Source organism: Halichoerus grypus, chromosome 13 (assembly GCF_964656455.1).
Source record: "Halichoerus grypus chromosome 13, mHalGry1.hap1.1, whole genome shotgun sequence".
Lineage (NCBI taxonomy): Eukaryota > Metazoa > Chordata > Mammalia > Carnivora > Phocidae > Halichoerus > Halichoerus grypus.
In genome coordinates, this window is record NC_135724.1 from 23580755 (window position 1) to 23601173 (window position 20419).

General features: G+C 50.1%; 1 protein-coding gene across 4 annotated transcripts in view; it reads right to left on the reverse strand.

Moving 5' to 3' along the window:
* MAPK4 (mitogen-activated protein kinase 4) overlaps window positions 1–20419 on the reverse strand; it is a 144186-nt gene that overhangs the window by 39893 nt on the left and 83874 nt on the right. For 2 of the 4 annotated variants that reach the window (XM_036078256.2, XM_036078255.2), the window contains exon 2: window positions 10061–11688. The exons of 1 other annotated variant lie outside the window; for it this stretch is intronic. In XM_036078256.2, the coding sequence (XP_035934149.1) occupies window positions 10061–10606 (546 nt within the window). In that variant the 5' untranslated portion in view covers window positions 10607–11688. The remainder of the gene's footprint in view (window positions 1–10060; window positions 11689–20419) is intronic. One more of the 4 variants, XM_078060306.1, reaches the window with a different exon arrangement.

Consider the following 20419-nt stretch of genomic DNA (forward strand, 5'->3'; position numbering starts at 1 on the left):
GCCATGAGTCGAAGCGTTTCACCTAATCCCTTTACACATTTTAAAATCAGTGATACAGGGGCGCCTGGGTGGCTCAGTCGTTAAGCGTCTGCCTTCGGCTCAGGTCATGATCCCAGGGTCCTGGGATCAAGCCCCACATCGGGCTCCCTGCTCAGTGGGGAGCCTGCTTCTCCCTCTCCCACTCCCCCTGCTTGTGTTCCCTCTCTCGCTGTGTCTCTGTCAAATAAATAAAATCTTAAAATAAATAAATAAATAAATAAAATAAAATCAGTGATACAGGTGAAGTCCTAGAAGACAGGTTTATCAGTTACGATGTTGTAAGGGATAAAATTCTGTGATAAAACAAAGATCTAAAAAGCTCTCATCAGGTTGGAATATTTGCCTGAAGCCAACAAGATGAAAATCAACTGTATAAATGTAAAACAGAGAATACCGGGCTTAGCTGAACTTAGTTGGCAACAAGCTCAGTATGGGACAATAGTTGACGTGGCTGCCAAAAAAAAAAAGCCACGGGCAGCAGGAACAGTAAATCACTTACGGAGCAGAGATGTCACACTCTCACGGACTCTGCTGGTTAAATCACACAGTATCTGCTCTGAAAGATACATTTTAAGAAAGGGTATGACGAGTAGGGGGAGGTCAATGAAAAGACAGGGAGGGTAGGGTGAGCTCCGGCAACATTATCATGTAAACAGCCAACGAGGCAGGATTGCTCAGTGGCTACAGCAAGGTCTCCTAAGCCACTGCTGGGCTTTGACACCTAACTCCGCCATTTACAGCTGGCGACCTTGGACAAGTTACTCTCTGTGCCTCAGTGTCTTCATCTGTACAATGGGGACAATAGCAGCACCACTATTATTATTATTATTATTACTATTATTATTATTATTATATTATTAGGCTGTTATATAAGGACCAATCAGGTTAACACCTGTCAAGCACTCAGAACAGTACCTGGATATGATTGTATGAAAACAAAGGGCTTCTAGGCTGCAGAGATTTAAAGGGGCATGATGGATGACTTCAAATATTTGAAAGCTGCCCTGAAGAAGAGAAATGCTTTATTCTGAGACGCTCTTGAGGACCGTACTCGATTCAGTGGAAAGGTAGAGGCTTAGCTTCTTCATTAGTCAATAAGCATGTAATGTGCACGTATTCTGGGTCAGATACTGTGCTAGGTGTTAGGAATACAGAGATGAATGAGATATATACTCGTTCCTAAGGGCCCCAATGTCTATTGGGGAAGAGGCATGTGAACAGTTAATCACCAGAGTATGCGAAGGAATACTGGAGGAAGGTGTGATTAACTCTCCCACGGGGAGCTGGGCAAAGCTTTGCAGAGGTGGGGCTTTTGAGCTGAGTCTGCAGGGATAGTAGGAGTTCATGTGGGAGCAGAGGGAACAGTGTATGGGATCAGAACTGTCACCGAGTATGGGATTATCCAGTGAATGGTGACAAGTCGGTGATGTTATAGCACAAGGTGGGTGGGGTGGCAGAAGCTAGAGATGAGGCTCAAAGAAGCGTAATACTGATGTAGAAGGTCGCCAAGGAAGTCAGGATAATCCTAGCAATGTGCTCTCCCCTCTGCCCAGCGTCCTATTTCTATACCACTGTCTTTTCGACAGGCAACCACAGCAAAGGCTGATTCAAGAAACTACACTTCAGGTGAAAACTGAAAAGGATTTGACTCAATTTTCCAGTCATTCTTCTTCAGTATATACACAGGAATATCTGCCTGTAGAATAAGACAGTATCGTGTTCCTGAGACACTTACACCCCGGGAGTACCCAAGTGGAAGGACTGGGGTGAGGCCTGGAGCGAGGCCTGGAGCAGCTGGGATCCTCCCCACCAGGACTGAAGATACTGTGTGAAAGGGAGTTCCTCCACCTGCACATCCACTCAGGTGTAAAGGCAAGGAGGAGCAGTGCAGTATTCAACACTTAGCCCCCAGGCTCTCCACTTGATTCCACTGAGTAATATTCATTAAGCATGCTACTAGGATGTAGAGATAAGTAAGTCACCAACACTTCCTGCAAGGTGCTTCCAATCTAGCATAAAGGATGATCTGCCACACAGAGCATTGCACCCTTAAATGCGAGGGCTGGCTGCTTCCAGTAAGGATGGAGCAGCTGCACTGGGTTTGCCCTCCTATCTTAAGCAGTGATAAAACTGGACAGACATACACAGCCGATGTTTTCAGGCATTGGACAATGGGCTGAGACAAGGGAAGGAAACACATAAGGTGAATTTCATATTCGCCCTGGCACTCTGCCTGGGTAGATTTCCCAACCATGGCACAGGGAGGTGGGGCAAAGTGGAACATGGTTGTCCTACTGATCTGGGGAAGTAGGAACTGGAGTTTGGGGTTGCTGAAGCAAATAGAGCTGGCAGGGCAAGATACTGGAGAGGAAGTTTCTTCAGTAGGGTGGGGGCCCAGAAGTGTGTTGTGGGGTTGGGGCTTGCACAGATCTCTGGCTGAGTGCTGTGTTGCACATACACAGGGTGAGACTCTGGCGTGGGCTGGCAGAGCAGCTACTTTGGAACTGAGAGCAGAGCAAGAATATTAGAGGTTGTAGAGACCTACCACTGGGTCCACAGGAATTCCAGTCTAGCCAGAGGGGAAGCACCAGGCACTCCAGCGAAACAATAAGGAAGGGCAGGTCCTGGGAGTAAGGACCACGATCTAGAGTAAGGGTTACTCTAGTCCTGCCCTATCAAAGCCTAAAACCAAGCCTTAACAAAATTAAGGAGAACCATCCGTAAATTAACGGACTGCCAAAACAAAAACCAAAATTGGGTTTTGAACTCATTAAAGGAAGACAATATAATTCAGGCCCCCTTTCAGAGTATCAACTGCAATGTCCACAAACAAGCAAAAATTACCAGAAATGTAGAGAAGAAAGAAAATGTGACCCAAATTCAGAAGAAAAAAAGCAGTCAATATAAAACAATCTGGAGATGTCCCAGATTTGGAATTGGTGAAGACTTTAAAGCAGCTATTTTAAATATTTCATGGGTTGAAAGAGGAAAAAAATGATCTCAATGGATGAAGATGGGGAATCTCAGCATATAAAGGGAAACTATAAAAAAGGAACGAAATGGAAATTCTGGAATGGAAAAGCATATTATCTAAAATGGAAAACTCACCAAACGAGCTTAATTACAAATAAGAGATGGCAGAAGAAAGGATTAGTGCAGTTGAAGACAGAACCACAGAACTTATCCATTCTTGAAAAAGGACTGTACAATCTTTTGGAGCAATACCAAGCTGAGTAACATACATGTAATCAGAACCCAGAGAAGAGACAAAAAGTGGAGCGGGGAAAAAAAAACAAACTGTTGAAATTTCCCAAATAAACCTACAGATCCAAGAAGCTCAATGAATCGCCCCAAAAATAAGCACCAAGAAAACCACACCTGGGCATATCCCAGTCAAGCTGCTGGAAGTTAAAGATCAAGAAAAAATCTTGATAGCAGAGGAAAAAACCCCACATTCCATACAGGGGAAATGATGTGAATGAAGACCTTCTCTTCAGAAATAATAGGGCAGGAAATAGGCGATGGCATTTTTAAGTACTGAACGACAAAAACATGGTAGATTCAGAATTTCATATCCAGAGAAAACAAACTTTAAACATGAGAGCAAAATAAAGACACTTTCTAGATAAAGAAAGAACTTGTCAGCAGCAAGCCTGTAGGACATGAAACTCTAGCTCCTCTCCAGCATCTCTGGCAGGACGCGGACTTCCTGTGGGTGAGCACCAGGTGAGCAAGGAGGCTCGTGTTGAAAATAAGGAGGAAGCTCCTGATCGCTTTACGCTTTTAATCAACAGTTCACTGCCGCCCCCACCCCCCCACCCCCCGTGAAGAGGCAGACCAGCAGGCACTCGAGAAAGGGTGAGCTTTGATATGGCGAGGAAGGCAGCAAGCACAGCTGGGATGCACTGGGGCAGCGAGGCCAGTAGTAGAATAATGAAATGCTGTAAACTGGTTGGGAAATAGGCATTGCTCCAAGCCCGATTCCCTCACTCCTCACCTTGGCCTCATTCCCAGCGACTCTTAGATCTCTCTATGATCTGGCCATAAAGGGTCAATTCCTGGCGAGCAGGGCACCTCCAGGACCCCGCCTTAGGCCTCTGACTGGCTTCCTTTCTGATTGGCGGTGCGTGGACCATGCCAGTTGTTAAAGATTTTTCATATCGCCCCTGGAGCTAAGTGGGGTTGCTTCCCAGGGAGGGAGGCCCAGGTGTGATGTTCTGGGAGGGCGCAGAAGAGGACCCCAGGAGGCCCAGGGACAGAGTGAAGACCCTGCTCCTGGGGTGGGGCTGCAGTGGGAAGGGGGAGGGAGGCTCTGAAAGTCAAGAAAATTAGCTTTCCAAGTGGGCCTGAGTATTCAGGGACACTTGACTCTCTAGGACAACCTCTGTTCTAATCCCCTAGGTCATGTTTTTCCCTTTTAAAAAGGGATATTTCATAGCCTTTTAAATAAATCTTTTCAGCTCCACTGATTTGGAATAACACGCTTAGCAGCTTAAGAACTTCTAGCTGGGCCTTCAGCAGGTTGTCCTTCCATGAGCCCATTTTCTCATGAAACCCTGGCCTCCGGGTCTGGCTGGGCCTCTCCCAGTGCCAGCACCGTGGACCCCGGTCCTATTCCGGGATCCTGGGCAAGCCCTTTCTCACTCCCTGCACCTAGGGACCTGCACCTCATTCCCTGCATCTGCAATATGGCGATCATTCAAAATACAAGCTGACAGAACACCAAATGGCCATTCTCTTGATCAGCAGCAAAGACCCTATTTTAGGCACAGAAATGAGCACTCCTCCTCTGAGGTTCTGTTTCAAGGGCATCTGGGCTTTAGGGGGGGCTTTCTGTGGTCTGCCCAGGTAGACAGGGGGAGGTTATATTGGCCTAGACAGACAAGAAGCCATCAAGGGAAGGCAGTGGCCAGGAGAGGAGGAGGGGAGGTTGATGAACATGATTAAACCAGCATAAACACTGCCGACCGAAGCTCCGTGCAGAGCCTTCGGAAGCTGGCTGTGTGTGTTCAACATCACGCACCTTTCTGCCTCCTCTGGGACCTGGAACCACAAGCCCTAACGAACTACGGTGATCTGCCGAGCCCTCAATCAACACTCCGTCTCACTGATCTGTGAAGCCAGTGTCTGTCGTTAAATTACCTCGGGTCAAGTAGTTTACACCAGAACGAAAAGTACATGTTTTCTAAAATTGAGTTCCTATCACCTGACTATTGTGAAAATCACACCTAATCAGAACCAGTGCTCCTTCTGGTGGAGGTCCCTGGTTTGTGTGGCTTTCTACCAAACCTGGTGAACAGGCCAGGCAGCTTCCCATGTGATGTGATGGAGACCCTAAAAAGTCATCCTGCTGAAAACAACCTTCCCCATTCCCTGGCACGACATCCCCGCCATGAACAACCCCAGTTAGTTAAAGTAGCTGCTTCAAACACAACCCCGCTATCTGGGCGTTCTTAGCCTTCTTCACGGTGCTGAAGGCTGAGAACCACGGCTGCAAGCACCAGCAAACATGTCAGGAGCATCAGCATTCTGTCCATAGACAAGCTGTTCCGTGTCTTCAGATCAGTGGTTCTAGAAAGTTGACCAGTATCAGATTCACCTGGAGGCTTGTTAAGACCCAGCTTGCTAGGCCCCACCCTGAGTTTCTGATCGGGCAGGCCTGAGATGGAACCAGAGACTCTGCATCTCTAACAAGGCCCCGGGGTGAAGCTGACGCTCTGCTCCAGCACTCTGAGAATCAATCACTGCCCTATTAATTTCTAAGGCATCTTCATGAGATAGGTAGGTAAAGTGTGAATGCATCCTGATAGGGAATGCGGTATGAAGACAGAGGGCTCTGAAACAGAAAGGGGTCAAGGGCCCAAAGCCAGGCCAGCCAAACAAACTTAGACTTTCTCAAGGGATCCACCAAAACACAAGAGCCGTTGGCTGTCCAAATTCTGCTGGGCCTCTGGCTCTTGCTTTCTTTCCTGGTGTCTTCTGCCTGCTACCCCAGAGAAAAGGCAAGCCTGCTGGCAGCCCCAGCGAGGAGAGGGGGATCCTCCCCTCAGCCACGGGGGGCCCCTCCACGAGGAGAGTGTGTTCACACAGCTAATCTGGCTGTCAGCGTACCTCGGGCTCTCGGGGGCTCCTGACACCACTTAGAATTTACGCAGGACTCAGCCAAGTCTTAAACAACATTTATTCCCCCCTCTTCGGAGATCCTCTAGTTCCTAATAGGACAAATTCAAAGGAAAACAAGCTCTGACCCCTCAGCAGCCTCTTCTTGACACAAACAACAAGGAACTCCTTAGCGGGCTGGCCGAGGAGGTGGGCAGGAAGGGTTCATCCCAGGAGTGGAGGCTGGGAAGCCACCCTTCAGGTGGGGCCTCATGACTCACCTCTGGCCCTGTCAGGAGCTGGTTCTGTATTTCAGGGGAGGGCAAATCGATACCTGAATGTCTGAGCGATATTATTTTGGCATCTACTGGGCAAATAGTTCTGTTAGTGATTTTGCCCTTCGTACATCTTTGAAAGCACTTTGATCAAACATCCTCCACGTGACTCTAACAAGAATCCTGTGAAATCAGCAGAATGGGAACAATGACAGTGTTTGACAGAAGACAACCGAGAAGAGAGGCACAGGAAAGCCAGTGGGCGTGGAGTTGAACCGTGTGTGGTGGCCACTCATCGTGAGATCTTGAGTGGGTCTCCTCCCCTTCCTAGGCCCTGGTTTTGTCGTCTGTGAAGTGAAGGGGATGGACAAGGCGATGCTGAGGTGAACTCAGTGGACACTACCCTCTGGCAGGCCCTGTTGTAGATGAGGAGATGTGGAAGTGAAGGAGGCTCACTATCTACCCAGGAGGAAGTCACAATGAGGAGAGTGAGACCCGGGTGGGTGGTGCTCAGCCAAGGGGCCAAGTCCAGCCACCAGTCAGGGCACAAAGTCTGTCCCTGGCACTGGGCTCAATCAGCATGAAAAAAAAGGAGTGCCATTTTATAACCCACACATAGGTGCTGGCCATGGCCCAGGTGAGCACGATCTTCTTCAAGGTGAGTACAGGATCCATAAAACTTCAGGAGGGGTCAGGTTTAGAGCAGCTCCCATGTAGACATCATCCTCCACACACAAAGGGGAGAGCAGATGCACACATCTGACCCCAACCAACGCACCAGCTGGAAGAATTATGTGCTCTCTTTCTGAGAGTCAAACCCTCTAACCACATGAGATCAATGAACCCAACTAGCTTCCTATCTGTAATGTGCTGGTAAATGACTATTCACCCATCTGTTCAAGACAGTCACAACAAGATCAACTGGGCCATGTTTCAGGCACAGTGATCAGACTCCCTGGGGAAGATAAGATGAACACGACATGCCCTCAAGAACCAAGGGCCTCTCAGCTTAAGGGAGCACAGAAGATGCAGACAAAATTACCCATAAGACAGAGCAGAGAATGGTAGATGCTAGAAGATTCAGGTTATGGGTTGGGGAAGAACCAACAGGGGAATTCAGAAGAAGGAAAGACTAATTCCAACTGGGGAACAGCAAGCCTTCCAGAAGGCAATGGTGCCTAGAAAGACCTTGCATTAGGACACGAGAAGGCCCCAGTTCTAGAGTCCCTCCTGCCACAATCAGCCAAATCATCTCAAGACAGCCGGTTCTCTCCGTTTTAAAAGGGACCATTTGCCCTAAGTGCCTCACAGCTTTATAAGGATTAAATGAGAGCTGATTTAAATGCACATTGGGTAAATAAAAGCCCCAAATATAAAGTTTTTGTCATCACTTGGAGAAGAAGGAGGAGGTACATGAGGGAAGCCAAGTGTACATGAGGGAGAAGGGGTGTGGGGAACACCTGCCAAAAGCAGGGCTCACGCGAACACCGACTGGGCTCACAACTGGCCCCGGTGATTTTTTTTTTAACTTCCCACAGCTTATTTTATTGAAGAGACTCTAAGAAGAGTAAGTCAGAACACCTAAATTCTTCTGCATCAGGAACATGAGAGTCCCAACGAGAGAGGTGTCTTCCCACCCCGAGGGATAGGAGAGCAGCCACTTACAGTCGGTGGCCAGGGAACCTGGGCTGGGGCCCAAGGTGCTCAGCAGACACTCATTACATAAGTGGATGGGCTCCCTACTACTTTCCAAGGGGGCTTTACATTCATGCTCCATTTTGATTTGTAACCACAAGCCAGTGGGCAGACGGCATCTACCACCATCCCTGTCAAAGATGGGGAAACCAAGGCTCTCAGAGGGCAAGTGACTGCCCACGTCCCTGGCCAGCGCTGTCAGAAGGGAGCCTGGACCCTGCCTCCTCACTTCCTCACACCACACACCTTCTAAGAATTGTTAGGACAGCCAATCTTCACCCCAACAAATCACCCTTCCTGACTTTAGAGAAGGTCTCCTGCATGCTGTTCAGAGCACTTTCCCTGGAACACGTCACTTAATCAGACCCTTTCATCAAGGCGGGTCCTATTTTTACTCCCGAATGGACTGGATTATTCCAATTCAGAAAGTGGTCTTGTGCATCCCAGAAGTAAGTGTCATGGATTCTCTGGTCCTTTCACCAAATAAGAATTGATTTGGGTTAAAACCTTCAGTTCGATTGTTTGGAGTCATTGCTTCTTAGAAGAAAGTGAAGGTACAAATGGCAAAGGGTATTAGGAAGACAGAAAGGCATTATTATTATTATTATTTTTACCATGGATACTCTTGCCTACAAAGTCAACCATCCATCTTGACAGATGGCCTGGCCGCAGGAGGGGGGTGAAGGCAGTACTAAGGAGCTAGAGCCAGTTGGGCTGATTTGGGGTCTGACATCTGGGCTGGAGCCCAAGCTCCAGGCAGTGAGGGTGGGACAGGGAGCCCTGCTGTCCCCTCCCCTGGGTGCGCTCTCACTGGGGCTGCACCGGACGGGTCAGTGCCTTTCTATGAGTCTGTGACCTTCTGGCTGCGGGCAAATAAGGTGGCAAGGGACAGCAGAGGACTGGGGCCTCAGAGAGAAAGCTGAAGCATGCTCAAGGTCAGAGCCACCCTCCCCTTTCATGACCCACCTCGGCCACTTTGGCTGACCTACTTCCTAGGGAATGTTTTTCACTCTAATAAAAATTCATGGCTCAAAGGTTTTGGCAGAAGGCTGGAAGTCACACCCACCCCACAGCTCTGTTGAGGGATGCCTGGTGACATGTGCTCGGGCTGAGGTGCTCAGAGGCTCCCCTAAAGTGGCAGGAACAAGGGGTGGGGGTGGGGGAAGAGAACTTCAAAGGATTCCCAGGTCCTGAAGGGAGCAGTGGATTAGTTAAGAAGAGGTCTGGGGCCTTGAGAACAAGTGTCAGTATCTCCCTCAGCGTGGCTGGGTCAGCTCTGATCTCTGCAGCTGGTAGGGCATTTAGCCCTGACACGTGGGGTCGCAGGACTGTCCAGACACCTGTAGTGTTAGTAGGACACCGAGAGGCCAGAGCATCATGGGACCTGGGAGAGCCGAGCCATTAGCTAAACAGTGTAAACTGAGGATTAGTTTATCAGATTCACTGTTCGTGCCCTCCGTCCATAGACAGAGAGAATGGGACACAGAGTGGGAGGAGGAGGCAAGCTCAACTAGAGCATAAGGCTGGTGTGCTGGGGAGCCTCACCGGGAGTACTGAGCAGACAGCGGGGAGAGGTGGTATTAGGTGGATGGCAGAGATAAGAGGATGCTCGAGGCAAATTCACCAACCACAGTTTTAAAAGCCATAGAGTTTAGAGCTGGAAGAAATCTTCAAGATCACCTACTCCAACCCCATCTTGTGCAGCTAGGAATTCTTGGTTGTGGCCTTGGGGTGGAGCCAAGCCTAAGAATCAGGCCACCGTTCCTACCCCCTGCCTGGCCAACAACTGCTTTTCAGGCCAGTGATCTTTCTAGCACGCACCCTCCAGCCTCCCCCAGGTACGGACCCCAGTCCCCTGACTCCAGTGGAGCTAGGAATACCCTCTTGAATGACCGCGAGCATTCTTGAGGGTTCTGTGGACCACCCATACCAGCCATTCCAGCCAGACATACCTTGTGTGAATAATGCTGGTCAACAATCCTTGCCAACCCGAAATCCCCGATCTTGAGCACGAGGTCCTCTGTGCTGATGAAGATGTTGGCGGGCTTCAGGTCCCTGTGCAGCACATTGGCGGAGTGGATGTACTTGAGCCCGCGGAGCAGCTGGTACATGAACAGCTTTGCGTGTTCCTCCGTCAGCGTGCCCTGCTCCAGCAGACGCGCCAGGTCGGTCTCCATGTGCTCCTGGACGATGTAGGCCACGCTGAACTTGAACAGCTCGCCCTGCAGGTCAGTGCCCTTGGGTCCCAGCACCTCGTACACCTTCACGATGTTGTCATGGTCCAGGCGCCGGATGATCTTGATCTCCCGGAGCGCGTGCTTCATGCTGCGGGCATCGCTCAGGATGATCTTCTTCACGGCCACCTTCCGGCAGGCCCTGCGGTCCACGGCCGACAGCACCAGCCCATTGACACCGAACCCCAGGGGTTGGAAGTCAACAAAGCGCCCACCAAGGTCATACCCATAGACACTGGCGACGCAGTCACCCTTCTCAGCCATTGTCGGCTCAGTGGGCAGGGTCTGCCCAGGCGATGGAGGGGCAGTCAACGGCGGCCACGTCCTGGGTAGCGGCTTCCCCAACACGCCTCATTCTGTCGAGTCCCAGAGCTGAGGGCTGCTTTTTCTCGTGGTGATGTCACTGCCACCAGCTCTCTGGAGAAAGGAGTGGCATATGTCCACGCTTGCTGAACTGTGGAAGGCGAAGGCTCAGACTGTTCTCTTAACCTGCGTCGGGAGGGCTGTCCGCCAACGCCTCTGGACCCTGAACTCTCCTCGAAGCTTAGAATGGCTCATGCTTTTTTCAAAGGTAGCGTCTTGGAGAGAAAAACCAGTCTCATTATCTATGTGAGTGTAAAGTGTTCTACCATATGGACCTCAAGGTAAAAGATGCAGAAACTCTCCTCTTTGAATCTTTTGTTAAAAGACGTTCCTTCCGGCTGAAATGCAGAGCTGTTGCTGAGCTGTGCTCCTTGACTTACGATGGTCCAGAGCTCGGTTCTGTCACAGCATCCAGCAGCTTGGTAGCTATTCTCTGTGTCCCGAGCAGGATGAAGTGATCCCAGCAATGGATTCTGGAGGCTTCCAGGGGCTTCTTTCTACTTCTGCCGGCTCCGCTTTCTACCAGCTCCCCTTAGATTCTGCAACCCAAACCAGGCTGGTGAGCATTGATGAAGAAAGCCAGAGAAACCCAACCACCTTTCTTGGGCTCTACACCAAGTTACACCTCAAGTCCCAATGCTGAGGGGCACTCAGCTGCCAAGCCAGGATCCTCCAGAGGCTTCAGATGGGGCAACGTCCTCTGTCACCCCCTCCTCCACACCACCTTGCACAAGACTGTGTGCTGCTGGACTCAGACAGGCTGCAGGAATGCGGCATCTTTCAGACCATGTCTCCTTTTCTGTCAAAGGAATAACGTTGGGTAAATTTCCACACTCCAGCTTCCAACACCTTCCCACTTGCGTGTCCTTTGTTAACCAGCCCAAGTGTTATTTGATCTGTCCAGCCAGCTGAAACACTGCTTGCTCAGGGGATTCCAGGCTCTGCACTGCCCAGCCGCCCCTCCTGCTGCGTGCAGCACTCCCCTGGAAGAGAGAGAAGATGGATTGATTTGATAAGATTGTCAAACGGTATGCCTTTTATGTAAACGCCTGCTCCCCAAAGGTTCACACACCCAAATTGTGGGTGGGAATGATCCACTCTGACTTTTGAGAAATTAACTCTAAACACATACATCAGTACTAGCTGGGAAGGTTGAGAGTAAAAAGTAGCTGCAGACAGAAAATAAAGGATCGATAATTTTGTGTTTCTACTCAGACCCCTTTGCTTCCCTCTTTTGCAAAGGTCTTTGGATATTTTGAGAGAATTTGCCAAATGCTGATATTTAATTACATGTGTATCTCTTGCTTTCCACAGAGGCAGCATAAGCACACATACTAAATAAGGAAATTTTATTGCCACCCTATAAATTTTATTGCCACCATGACCTGAGCCAAAGGCAGACACTTAACCTCTGTGCCACCCAGCAAAGCAGGGCACAGAGTTCTTAGCAAGACACCAGGACTGGCGTGGTGAACTGTATTCTCTTTGATGATGGGGACGTAGCTCTCAAGCAACGGCTCAAATCCTAGCCTGACTGCCCCCTGGTGGCTGCTGACTCAAATTACAGGCATAGGACCTAAGAGGGGCGAAAAAACCCATTGCAAAACATTGCAAAACAAACAATGTAAAATCAGACCTCTGGAGTGAAGGCAATGCCATAGCTTTTAAGGGAGTGGCAGGTTTTATAAGTTTATTAAGTCCGTGGACACTCAGAGGACAAACACTGTACCCTGCCCAAAGGAGTGAATCTAGCAGGGCTATTTCTTAATTCTCATCATCCTGTCGGGTCCTCTGTAGGGATGCTTTCATATCTGAATTTTGCACAACTCTGCAAATGATAAATGAGGCAAAACAACAGTTAACTCAATGTCTGAAATTAAGGGGGCAAATCAGGGGACAGAGATGATCTGAAATAGTGAATGCTCAGATCCCCTCTAAAAACTTATGAAAGAGATTTACCAAGGGTCTGGAATATAGTAAATGCTCAGCAGATGTCAGCTATTGATGACTTTGTTAAAAATTCCCTTGCACTTGAATAAGATGTACCTACTATTCTAATGTTTTGTCAAGATCTTCAGCAATTCTACTCTTCATGTTTTTATTGGTCCCAGCAGCAAAATAACCTTGGTCTTACTGAATTTCAGAATAGGAAGCAATCATAGCAAACAAGTCTAGTGGTCCTTAACTGGGGATGGTGCTGCCCTCCCTGGCTAATTTTTTTGTTTTTAAAGATTTTATTTATTTGACAGAGAGAGACACAGCAAGAGAGGGAACACAAGCAGGGGGAGTGGGAGAGGAAGAAGCAGGCTTCCCGCAGAGCAGGGAGCCCGATGCAGGGCTCGATCCCAGGACCCTGGGACCATGACTTGAGCCGAAGGCAGACACTTAACCACTGTGTCACCCAAGCATCCTCCCTGGCTAATCTGACTAGGAGTCACTACTGGCCTTGAAGAGGCAGGGCTAGATTGGCTAACCATCCTGCCAAGCAGTTCTATCAGTGAATAACTGACACCCACCCCCAAATGCCAGTAACTTTTGCTGAGAGAGAATGATTCTGGTCCAAGTCCCCACTTTGCAGATGAGGGCACTGAGGTTCAGAGGACACCAGCTCAGTGCTTCTAACATAGACAGGGTCAATAAACATTTGATGAATTGAGAAATGAATACCATTCACTCTGAGGATTCCTTGCCAATTAGAAAACAGCGCTGGGACCACCCTCTGCACCACACTCTGTGGCCATGCTAGTGATATCCACCTGGATACCTAATTCAGGGGAACCGAAGAGCCACCCCAGTGCCCCATTCCGTCCTCCTCTGACTCTCACTGCGCATCAGGTAACAGAAACCAAACTGGAGCTTCTTTCACTCTCTATCCATATGCCTGGTCCAGTTCCCAAGGGCGCAGCAAACAGGCAATTATATATTTTGCTTTATGAGAAGAGATGCGTAAGCCTTCTTCCCTTGCCAGCTCCCACTGGGTTGTAAACAGACAGGACTGCGCACCTAAGCAGGGAGATGACATCACCGGCAAATGAGAGCAGGATTTGTTCCAGATCAACTGCAATGCAGATAATCTGTGAATAATTAAGAGGTGCTTTATTTATTTTTAAAACTCCTTCCTCTTCCTCTCACATGGGGGAGGGGCTGTCTCCCCGTGCCCTTGCTTGCACGCGTGTGTGTGCAAGCACTCTCCCCGACGCGCTGTCGGCTCCCGCGGGCAGGTACCATGTCACCTTGGGAAGACTTGATTCCAGCCACTTGGCCTTCCTCATGGGCCTCTAAATACACTCTTTCAATTCCTGCCTTCCTTCTTTGCTTGCGCCTTCCCGGTTCCTGAAATGTCCTCCTGCTTCCTCCCCACTCGTTGAAATCCTGCCCATCACTCAGAATCCAGATGGCATCTCACATCCACTCCAGAGTTCCCGTTCCCGGAGTGTCCCCGGTGACATTCTGGCTGCTCTACGCTCCTGCAGTGTCCGGGTGTATGCTGTCTGTGACATTCACCATATACGAATCTGGGTTGTTATTTAACCGTTTATACATGTCCATCTCCCGCCTAGACTTCAAGCTCCTCAGGTCCCGGCCCAAAGCAGCACTTAGACAATGACTGCAGTCCAAGGAACATTCGTTCATTGTGTCTACCGAGTGGTCATGCCCACATTTCCTGCACGATCAGCCTCCCCTCCCTATGTCTGCTGCCTCGGTACAACTTGTTCAAGAGGGCTCTTCTCGCGACAAGCCCCAACCACCCAGACACACGTCAGCCCTCTTGGTAGCACCTTCTGCTTCGATGCTGCTTCTCCTAGAATTCCAGCACCACCCAGGCAGCCCGCGAATGACCGTTTCTCTGTTCCCATGTGAGTCTCCTGTTACTCACCCCTTCTCAGCCCTCTTTACTTTCTCAGTTTCTAGAATTCCTCTATAATTTCCACGGTAAACCTTTTGCCTTTCTCCACAGGTGGACTGATTACAAAACACCTAGTACCTAAGATGTCTTGGATTAGTGGTTCCTTGTTTGCATGACACAGCAGGGGGCGTGGGCCCCCCTGGAGAGGGCCCCCCCTCCCCCCCGGCATCTGCAGATGTGCCCACCTGGGCAGAGGAGTGATTCTGGCAACTTCTCAGAGCAAAGCACAGCCATTCTCCATTTGAATTTGGTGGCTCAGGGCTGCTCTGAATCAGGTGTGACTTCAAACCAGGGAGTGGGCATTCACCTTGAAGGAAGGAAAGGTCATGGGTTCAGCTGTGCTCGAATGACAATGAGCAAGAAGAACACATGTACCTCCTGCAAGGGCAGCCCGGGCTCCCGTGATTCGTGGTGAATGTCGTAATAAAACGCAGGAGTAGAAGTATCTACCCCCAGGACACCTAGCAATGGAGCTTCATCTCTCCCCTGATCTCCCATGGACTCTCCTGCAAAACTTTGTTTGAGGCCAATTAATTATCCTCTCATGCATCCAGCCTTTTAACATGTGGAGGCAAACCAGAGACGAGATGGTGTGTGCCAACTGTCCCTTGCTGGGTTTCCTGGGGATCTGGTTTATAAAGCAGCTTTGGAAAGTCTAAATTTAGACTCTACTCTTCCTGTTCAGATCCTCCCAAACCTCATGCTGCTGTCAACTTTCGGCAGGAACGATGGCCCCCGATGAGGTGCTGATATTTCACAGACAGAGCTTTCTTTTTTCTCCTGAGCACCCAAAAACTTGCAGGAAATCCTTTTCAGGCAAGGCTGATGTTCACAGTTGAACAGGCTGCACACTGAAAAATTCTAGGTGGCACCATTCACATTATAGTCAAGTCTGTCTGACTCTAAGGTTCATGACCCTAATCACTATAGTCCATGTGAATAAAGTCCTCTAGACCAGAGATCAGCAAATTTTTTCTGTAAAGGGCCAGAGGATAAATATCTAAGGCTTTGCGGGACATACCGTCTCTGTTGCAACTACTCCAAGCCTGCCTTGCAGCAGAAAAGCAGCCACAGATAATTCCCGAACAAAGGTTTGCACGGCTGCATTGAAAACAATTTTATTTACAAAAATAGGTGGGAGACTGAATTTGGTGAGGGGGCTGCAGGCGGCCAACCCTTGTTCCAGACTGTGTAGGAACATTCTCTAGCTTGTTCCTGAGGTGGCACTGAAGTGTGCTGTAACTCAGATCTTTCCAGCTCCCCCTGCATGGTCTCCTCCCTCCTGGACTCAGTCCTCCTGTTGCCCCTCACGGTGGCCCTACCCCAGGCCTGCCTGCCTTCCCAGGGAGCTACCCTGGGCAGAGTTAAGGTCATTTGCAGGGTTCCTGGCCTCAGGGCCCACAGGCTACCTTCTGTCTCTGTGATTCTCTGGTACTGTTGAAGTGCCTCACTCCTACACACCACTTGCCTTTTAACAGAGGCTTTCTGGAAAGGCGGAGAAGGCGACATGATGAAGATAGGCTGAGGGGTCACCATGGGCCAGGAGCTGTGCCTGAGGATTTCGGTTTGTGTCATGCTCCCATGAAGCCCCCAGAGGGAAGTGACTTGCCCAAAGTCACCCCACTAGCAGGCGATGTCTCCAGAGGCTACACATCTCAGCACCATAACACGTGATCTGAGCCCAAGTGAATGATTCTCGCCACCTAAGGCCCCATGTGGCTTCCCAGGCCCAAGGAAGGGCAAATCTGGGGACGGGAGCACCTATGGTACTCCTCAAAGGCAGCCACCTTGTCAGGCTGTGTTCAGCGCCGGTGGGGAGACCGCGGTGCATAGCCCACTTTATGGAAATAGAAACTGAGAAACAGGACATTAAAATGAGAGTTAAGAAAAGAACAAAAACAAAAAACTGCAAGTTTAAACAACCATCAGGCTGCCTTCCAACCAGTTCTTGACCTCTTCTCTAACGTAAGCCTCAGGTAAGCCCGAGCCCGGGCTGCAGAGACCGGCCATCCCAGACGTGAACGGAGCTGAGCGTTCTCCCAGCTACCTGACTCACAAGGTCTTGGTGCTGACTTCCTCCAGATGAACAGAAACCGGGACTGGGTCAGCCATCAAGCAGCTGAGCCCGGCCAGGGATAACCCACAACGCTTCTAAACCAGGGCTTCTCGGCCTCAACATGATTGACATTGTGAGCCAGGTCATTCTCAGCTGTGGGGCTGACGCACACTGATGTTCAGTAGCACCCCCCAGTCTCGACCCACTAGATGCCAGAGCACCCCCGAGTTGGGACAACCAAAAGGTCTTCAAACACTGAAAACGAACGGTCACCGGTGGAGGAGGCAGGCCCTCACCCCTGGCTGAGAACCACTGGTCTAAAGCAGCCGTTCCTAGCATCGGGGCAGAAGAGTTCTTCGTTTTATGGAGCTGTATGGTGCACTGTGGTCAAGTTTAGCAACCCTGTCTCTACTCACTAAATGCCAATAGCATTTCTGGTTCCGGTGACAGCCTCACACACTTGCAAAACCCCACAAGGCAAGGGACTAGCCCACACCCATCCCTGCTGAGGGCCTTGAGTCAAAGTCATGGTAACCCACTCCCCCTTTGGTAACAGGTGGCTATTCGATCCAGTTCCGGAGAGTAAGTCTGAAAGGAAATCCTGCTGCGGGGAAGGGTGCTCAGGAGAAATTTTCCTTCCCAAGAAGAAACACCACTGTGTCTTGGGATGCAGTTGTGGGAGAAAGCGATGCTAGTGCTATTGCATACAGGAGGTCCTACATGCTTGCAGGAAGATTCTGGTTATGACAAAATATAATCTGAACGGAAAGAGAAATTAAAAATAGGTCCCTGAAGCCCAGATCAGAAAGCGTTTTGAATCCCTCCAGGGAGAGTGGGGAGGTAAAGGTGGGGGTTCAAGCAGGATGCCACATGGACCCCAAAAGAGCACAGTGACTAGAAGGTGTAACTTCACCAAGGAAGCAAGGGCCGGTCCTGAGGCAGTTAGCACTGGGTTATCTCTGATTTTGAGCATAGATGGGTCTTACTCTCGGCGGCGGCGGCAGCGGTGATGCTCCCTGGAATGAGGAGAAACAACTCTCCCGGGCCTCCCGGGTTTTGACATAAAGTCCCACTCCCCCCCCCCCCCAGGAGGTGAGGCAGCCGGAGGAGTTTATGAGAAGTGAGCTGCCCGGGAGGCCTTTCCTCTCTGTGGAAGCCCAGGTGCACGGGCAGACAGCTGCTGTAAACGCTGCGGCCCGTGATGCCAACTCAGGCCGCATTTCCGATCCCGTGCCTCTCCTGTGCCCAATACCACCGCCCGCCGAGGGCCTGGGATGCCCCTTTGCACAGCAGCCGGCAGGAGAGCCGCTCAGCCAAGCCAAACACATCACTATAAATGTCTCAGGCAGGGGAGCAGGCCCCGGTGAGCATCCTCCCCTGGGATGTGCAAAGGTCTGAATGTTCCTTCGAGGCGGTGATGCCACCCACCCTGGCTTGCTGCCCTTATTTGGTTCCCTCGAGAACACACGGGTGGGGACGCCGAGTAAGAAACTGGAGGGGAACCTGTTTTGTCTTCATGTCTTTGAGAGGGAGCAAGAGGAGAGCTACTGAGGGCTGGAAGAGAAAAGTTTGCAGAGGGAACATCAGACCTGGCGCGTGTCACCTCCTCCCCCAAATGCAAAGTGCAGGAGCATACAGTTCGGTCTTTGCTCTGCCTTTTCTCTTGAAAATTACATAACCAGCCAGGGAGAACAAAGACTTTGCAGGCCTCCCAACGATACTGACAGAGCACAGAGAAATTCTGGCAGCCTCCCTGGAGCGCCACGCCCACGGCAGCGCAAAGCTGGGGAGGGGGGCAGCGTGGGGCCCCGCGTGCGAAGTGTGGGTGCTGGTCACCACGGGGGCGACACTGGCTGCGGAGGCTGGGCGTCTGACTTTAGGATGGATCACAAGTGTGTGTGTGCGCGCACCACCGTTTAATCCGTCTGGTTTTAGACAACTCCTACACTTGGCCTTTGTAGATTCAAAGGGAAACTTCTTAGCTGTTTTTTTGTTTGTTTGTTTTAAGGAAAGAAACCTGGGATAGCTGAAGACTTCTCTCAAAATCTAAATCAGGGCAGTTACGACTTCAGTGGCTAAATACGGTGAGGCCCTATTTGGGGCTTGCTTTGTTTGGACTGTTCTAAAGGGCAGACATCCCAGCCGGGGGCTAAGCTTCTCAAAAGTGGTGTCTGCATCTTTAATTTCTTCCGCATTTGCTCTAGCACCCACTGCACGGTGCCCCCAGGCCACTGGGCCTTCCCTGAATTTGGAGATAACTCTCTGTGAGGCAAGATTTAATAAGCCATCGTGGGAAAGCACAAAGCTGCCGGTCCTTGAGGAACTCCTTGTTCAGACCTCACCTTTCCTACCAAACTTTTGGGCCCAGACACGGGACTACTTACTCCCTCCTGCAAGGTGGGCCCATGGCAGGATGCTGAAAGATCCCTGGTTTGTAGCTAAAGGATTCAGCATTAAGTTACGTTGCTTTTAGACCAGGAATGGCAAATTTGTATCATCTGTATTACTATCAACCCATTTTGCACCTATGGCAGATGTTGGCAATCAGTGATCACCTTCTCTTTCTTGATGAGCCAGGGAAACCAGCACCCCCCCAAGAGCCTCTGCCAATTGCCGGGAGCTGGCTCTCGGAGCAGAGCCTATGTGCATCCACAGCATGCATGGCTCTCTCCGATCTCATGCTGCCAATGCTCGACCTTGATCCCTCTCTTCTGGCTAATTCTGACTCATCCTCTGGGTCTAAGTTTAAATGCCCCTTCATCCAGGAAGCCTTCCCTGATGCTCTTTTCCCTCCCTAGACTAGCTTATCCGTCAGGCTGTGTCCCCTTGTTCCCTCCTGCCGTCACTTTTCTCCCGTTCTGTTTCTGCTTTAATTGCTCGTCTTCTGTGTTTGACAGGGAGCTTGGTGAGGGCAGGGACTCTACCCACTGCACCACTACAGCCCCAGTGCCTAACTCCTAACCTACTCTAACAAATCGTAACATCTGGGCAGCACACATGCATCCTGAGAAGTCCCATGCTCCAGACCATCATTCACAAATGCAAATTTGTAATACTCACTCCTCCCTCCCCATGAGGGACGCCAAGCAGACATGAGAATTTCACAAGTCTTGTCTGATTCGAATCCTGCATTCCAGTCCCTTTAAATCTGACAGTCCTTGACTTCCTTTCCCAAGCCCCACTTCTCTCCCAGTCCCCTGACCCACTATCCAGAGAATGTGCGCACACGCCACCTCCTACTATTCCCATGGAGGCTAATCATTTACAGGGCTTGTGCTTGGAGGTACAAAAAAATCATTTGTAAAAGAGCAGAAAAAAAGTTCCTTCTCCTAGCGATTACATCTCCCTGTTCACAAGTGACAGGAGCGGTATTTTGACAGCTCAGGTGACCACAACAATCCCCGGAACACACTGGGCTGTCACAGCCAAGGAGGAAAGTCACGGGACCCGAGTTCTAGTCCTGCAGCTGCCTGTGAGCGATCCAGGAGGAGTTTCAAGTCTGTGCAGTGGGAACAACCCTCATGGGAAGAAATACTAGCCGACCAGCTACTGTACATGTGTTTTAAGTCTCGGTGGTTGTTTTTTTTTTTTTTTTTGGCAGAGGCAGGTAGCGGGGAACTTTAGGCTGAATTATTCCTATCTTCTCTTATGACCCAGCACACACTGCAACACCCAGCCCAGAATGGAGTGAGTGTCTGGCAATGAATCTACAATGAATCACAGAAATGGACTGAATATATGCATGTCCCCC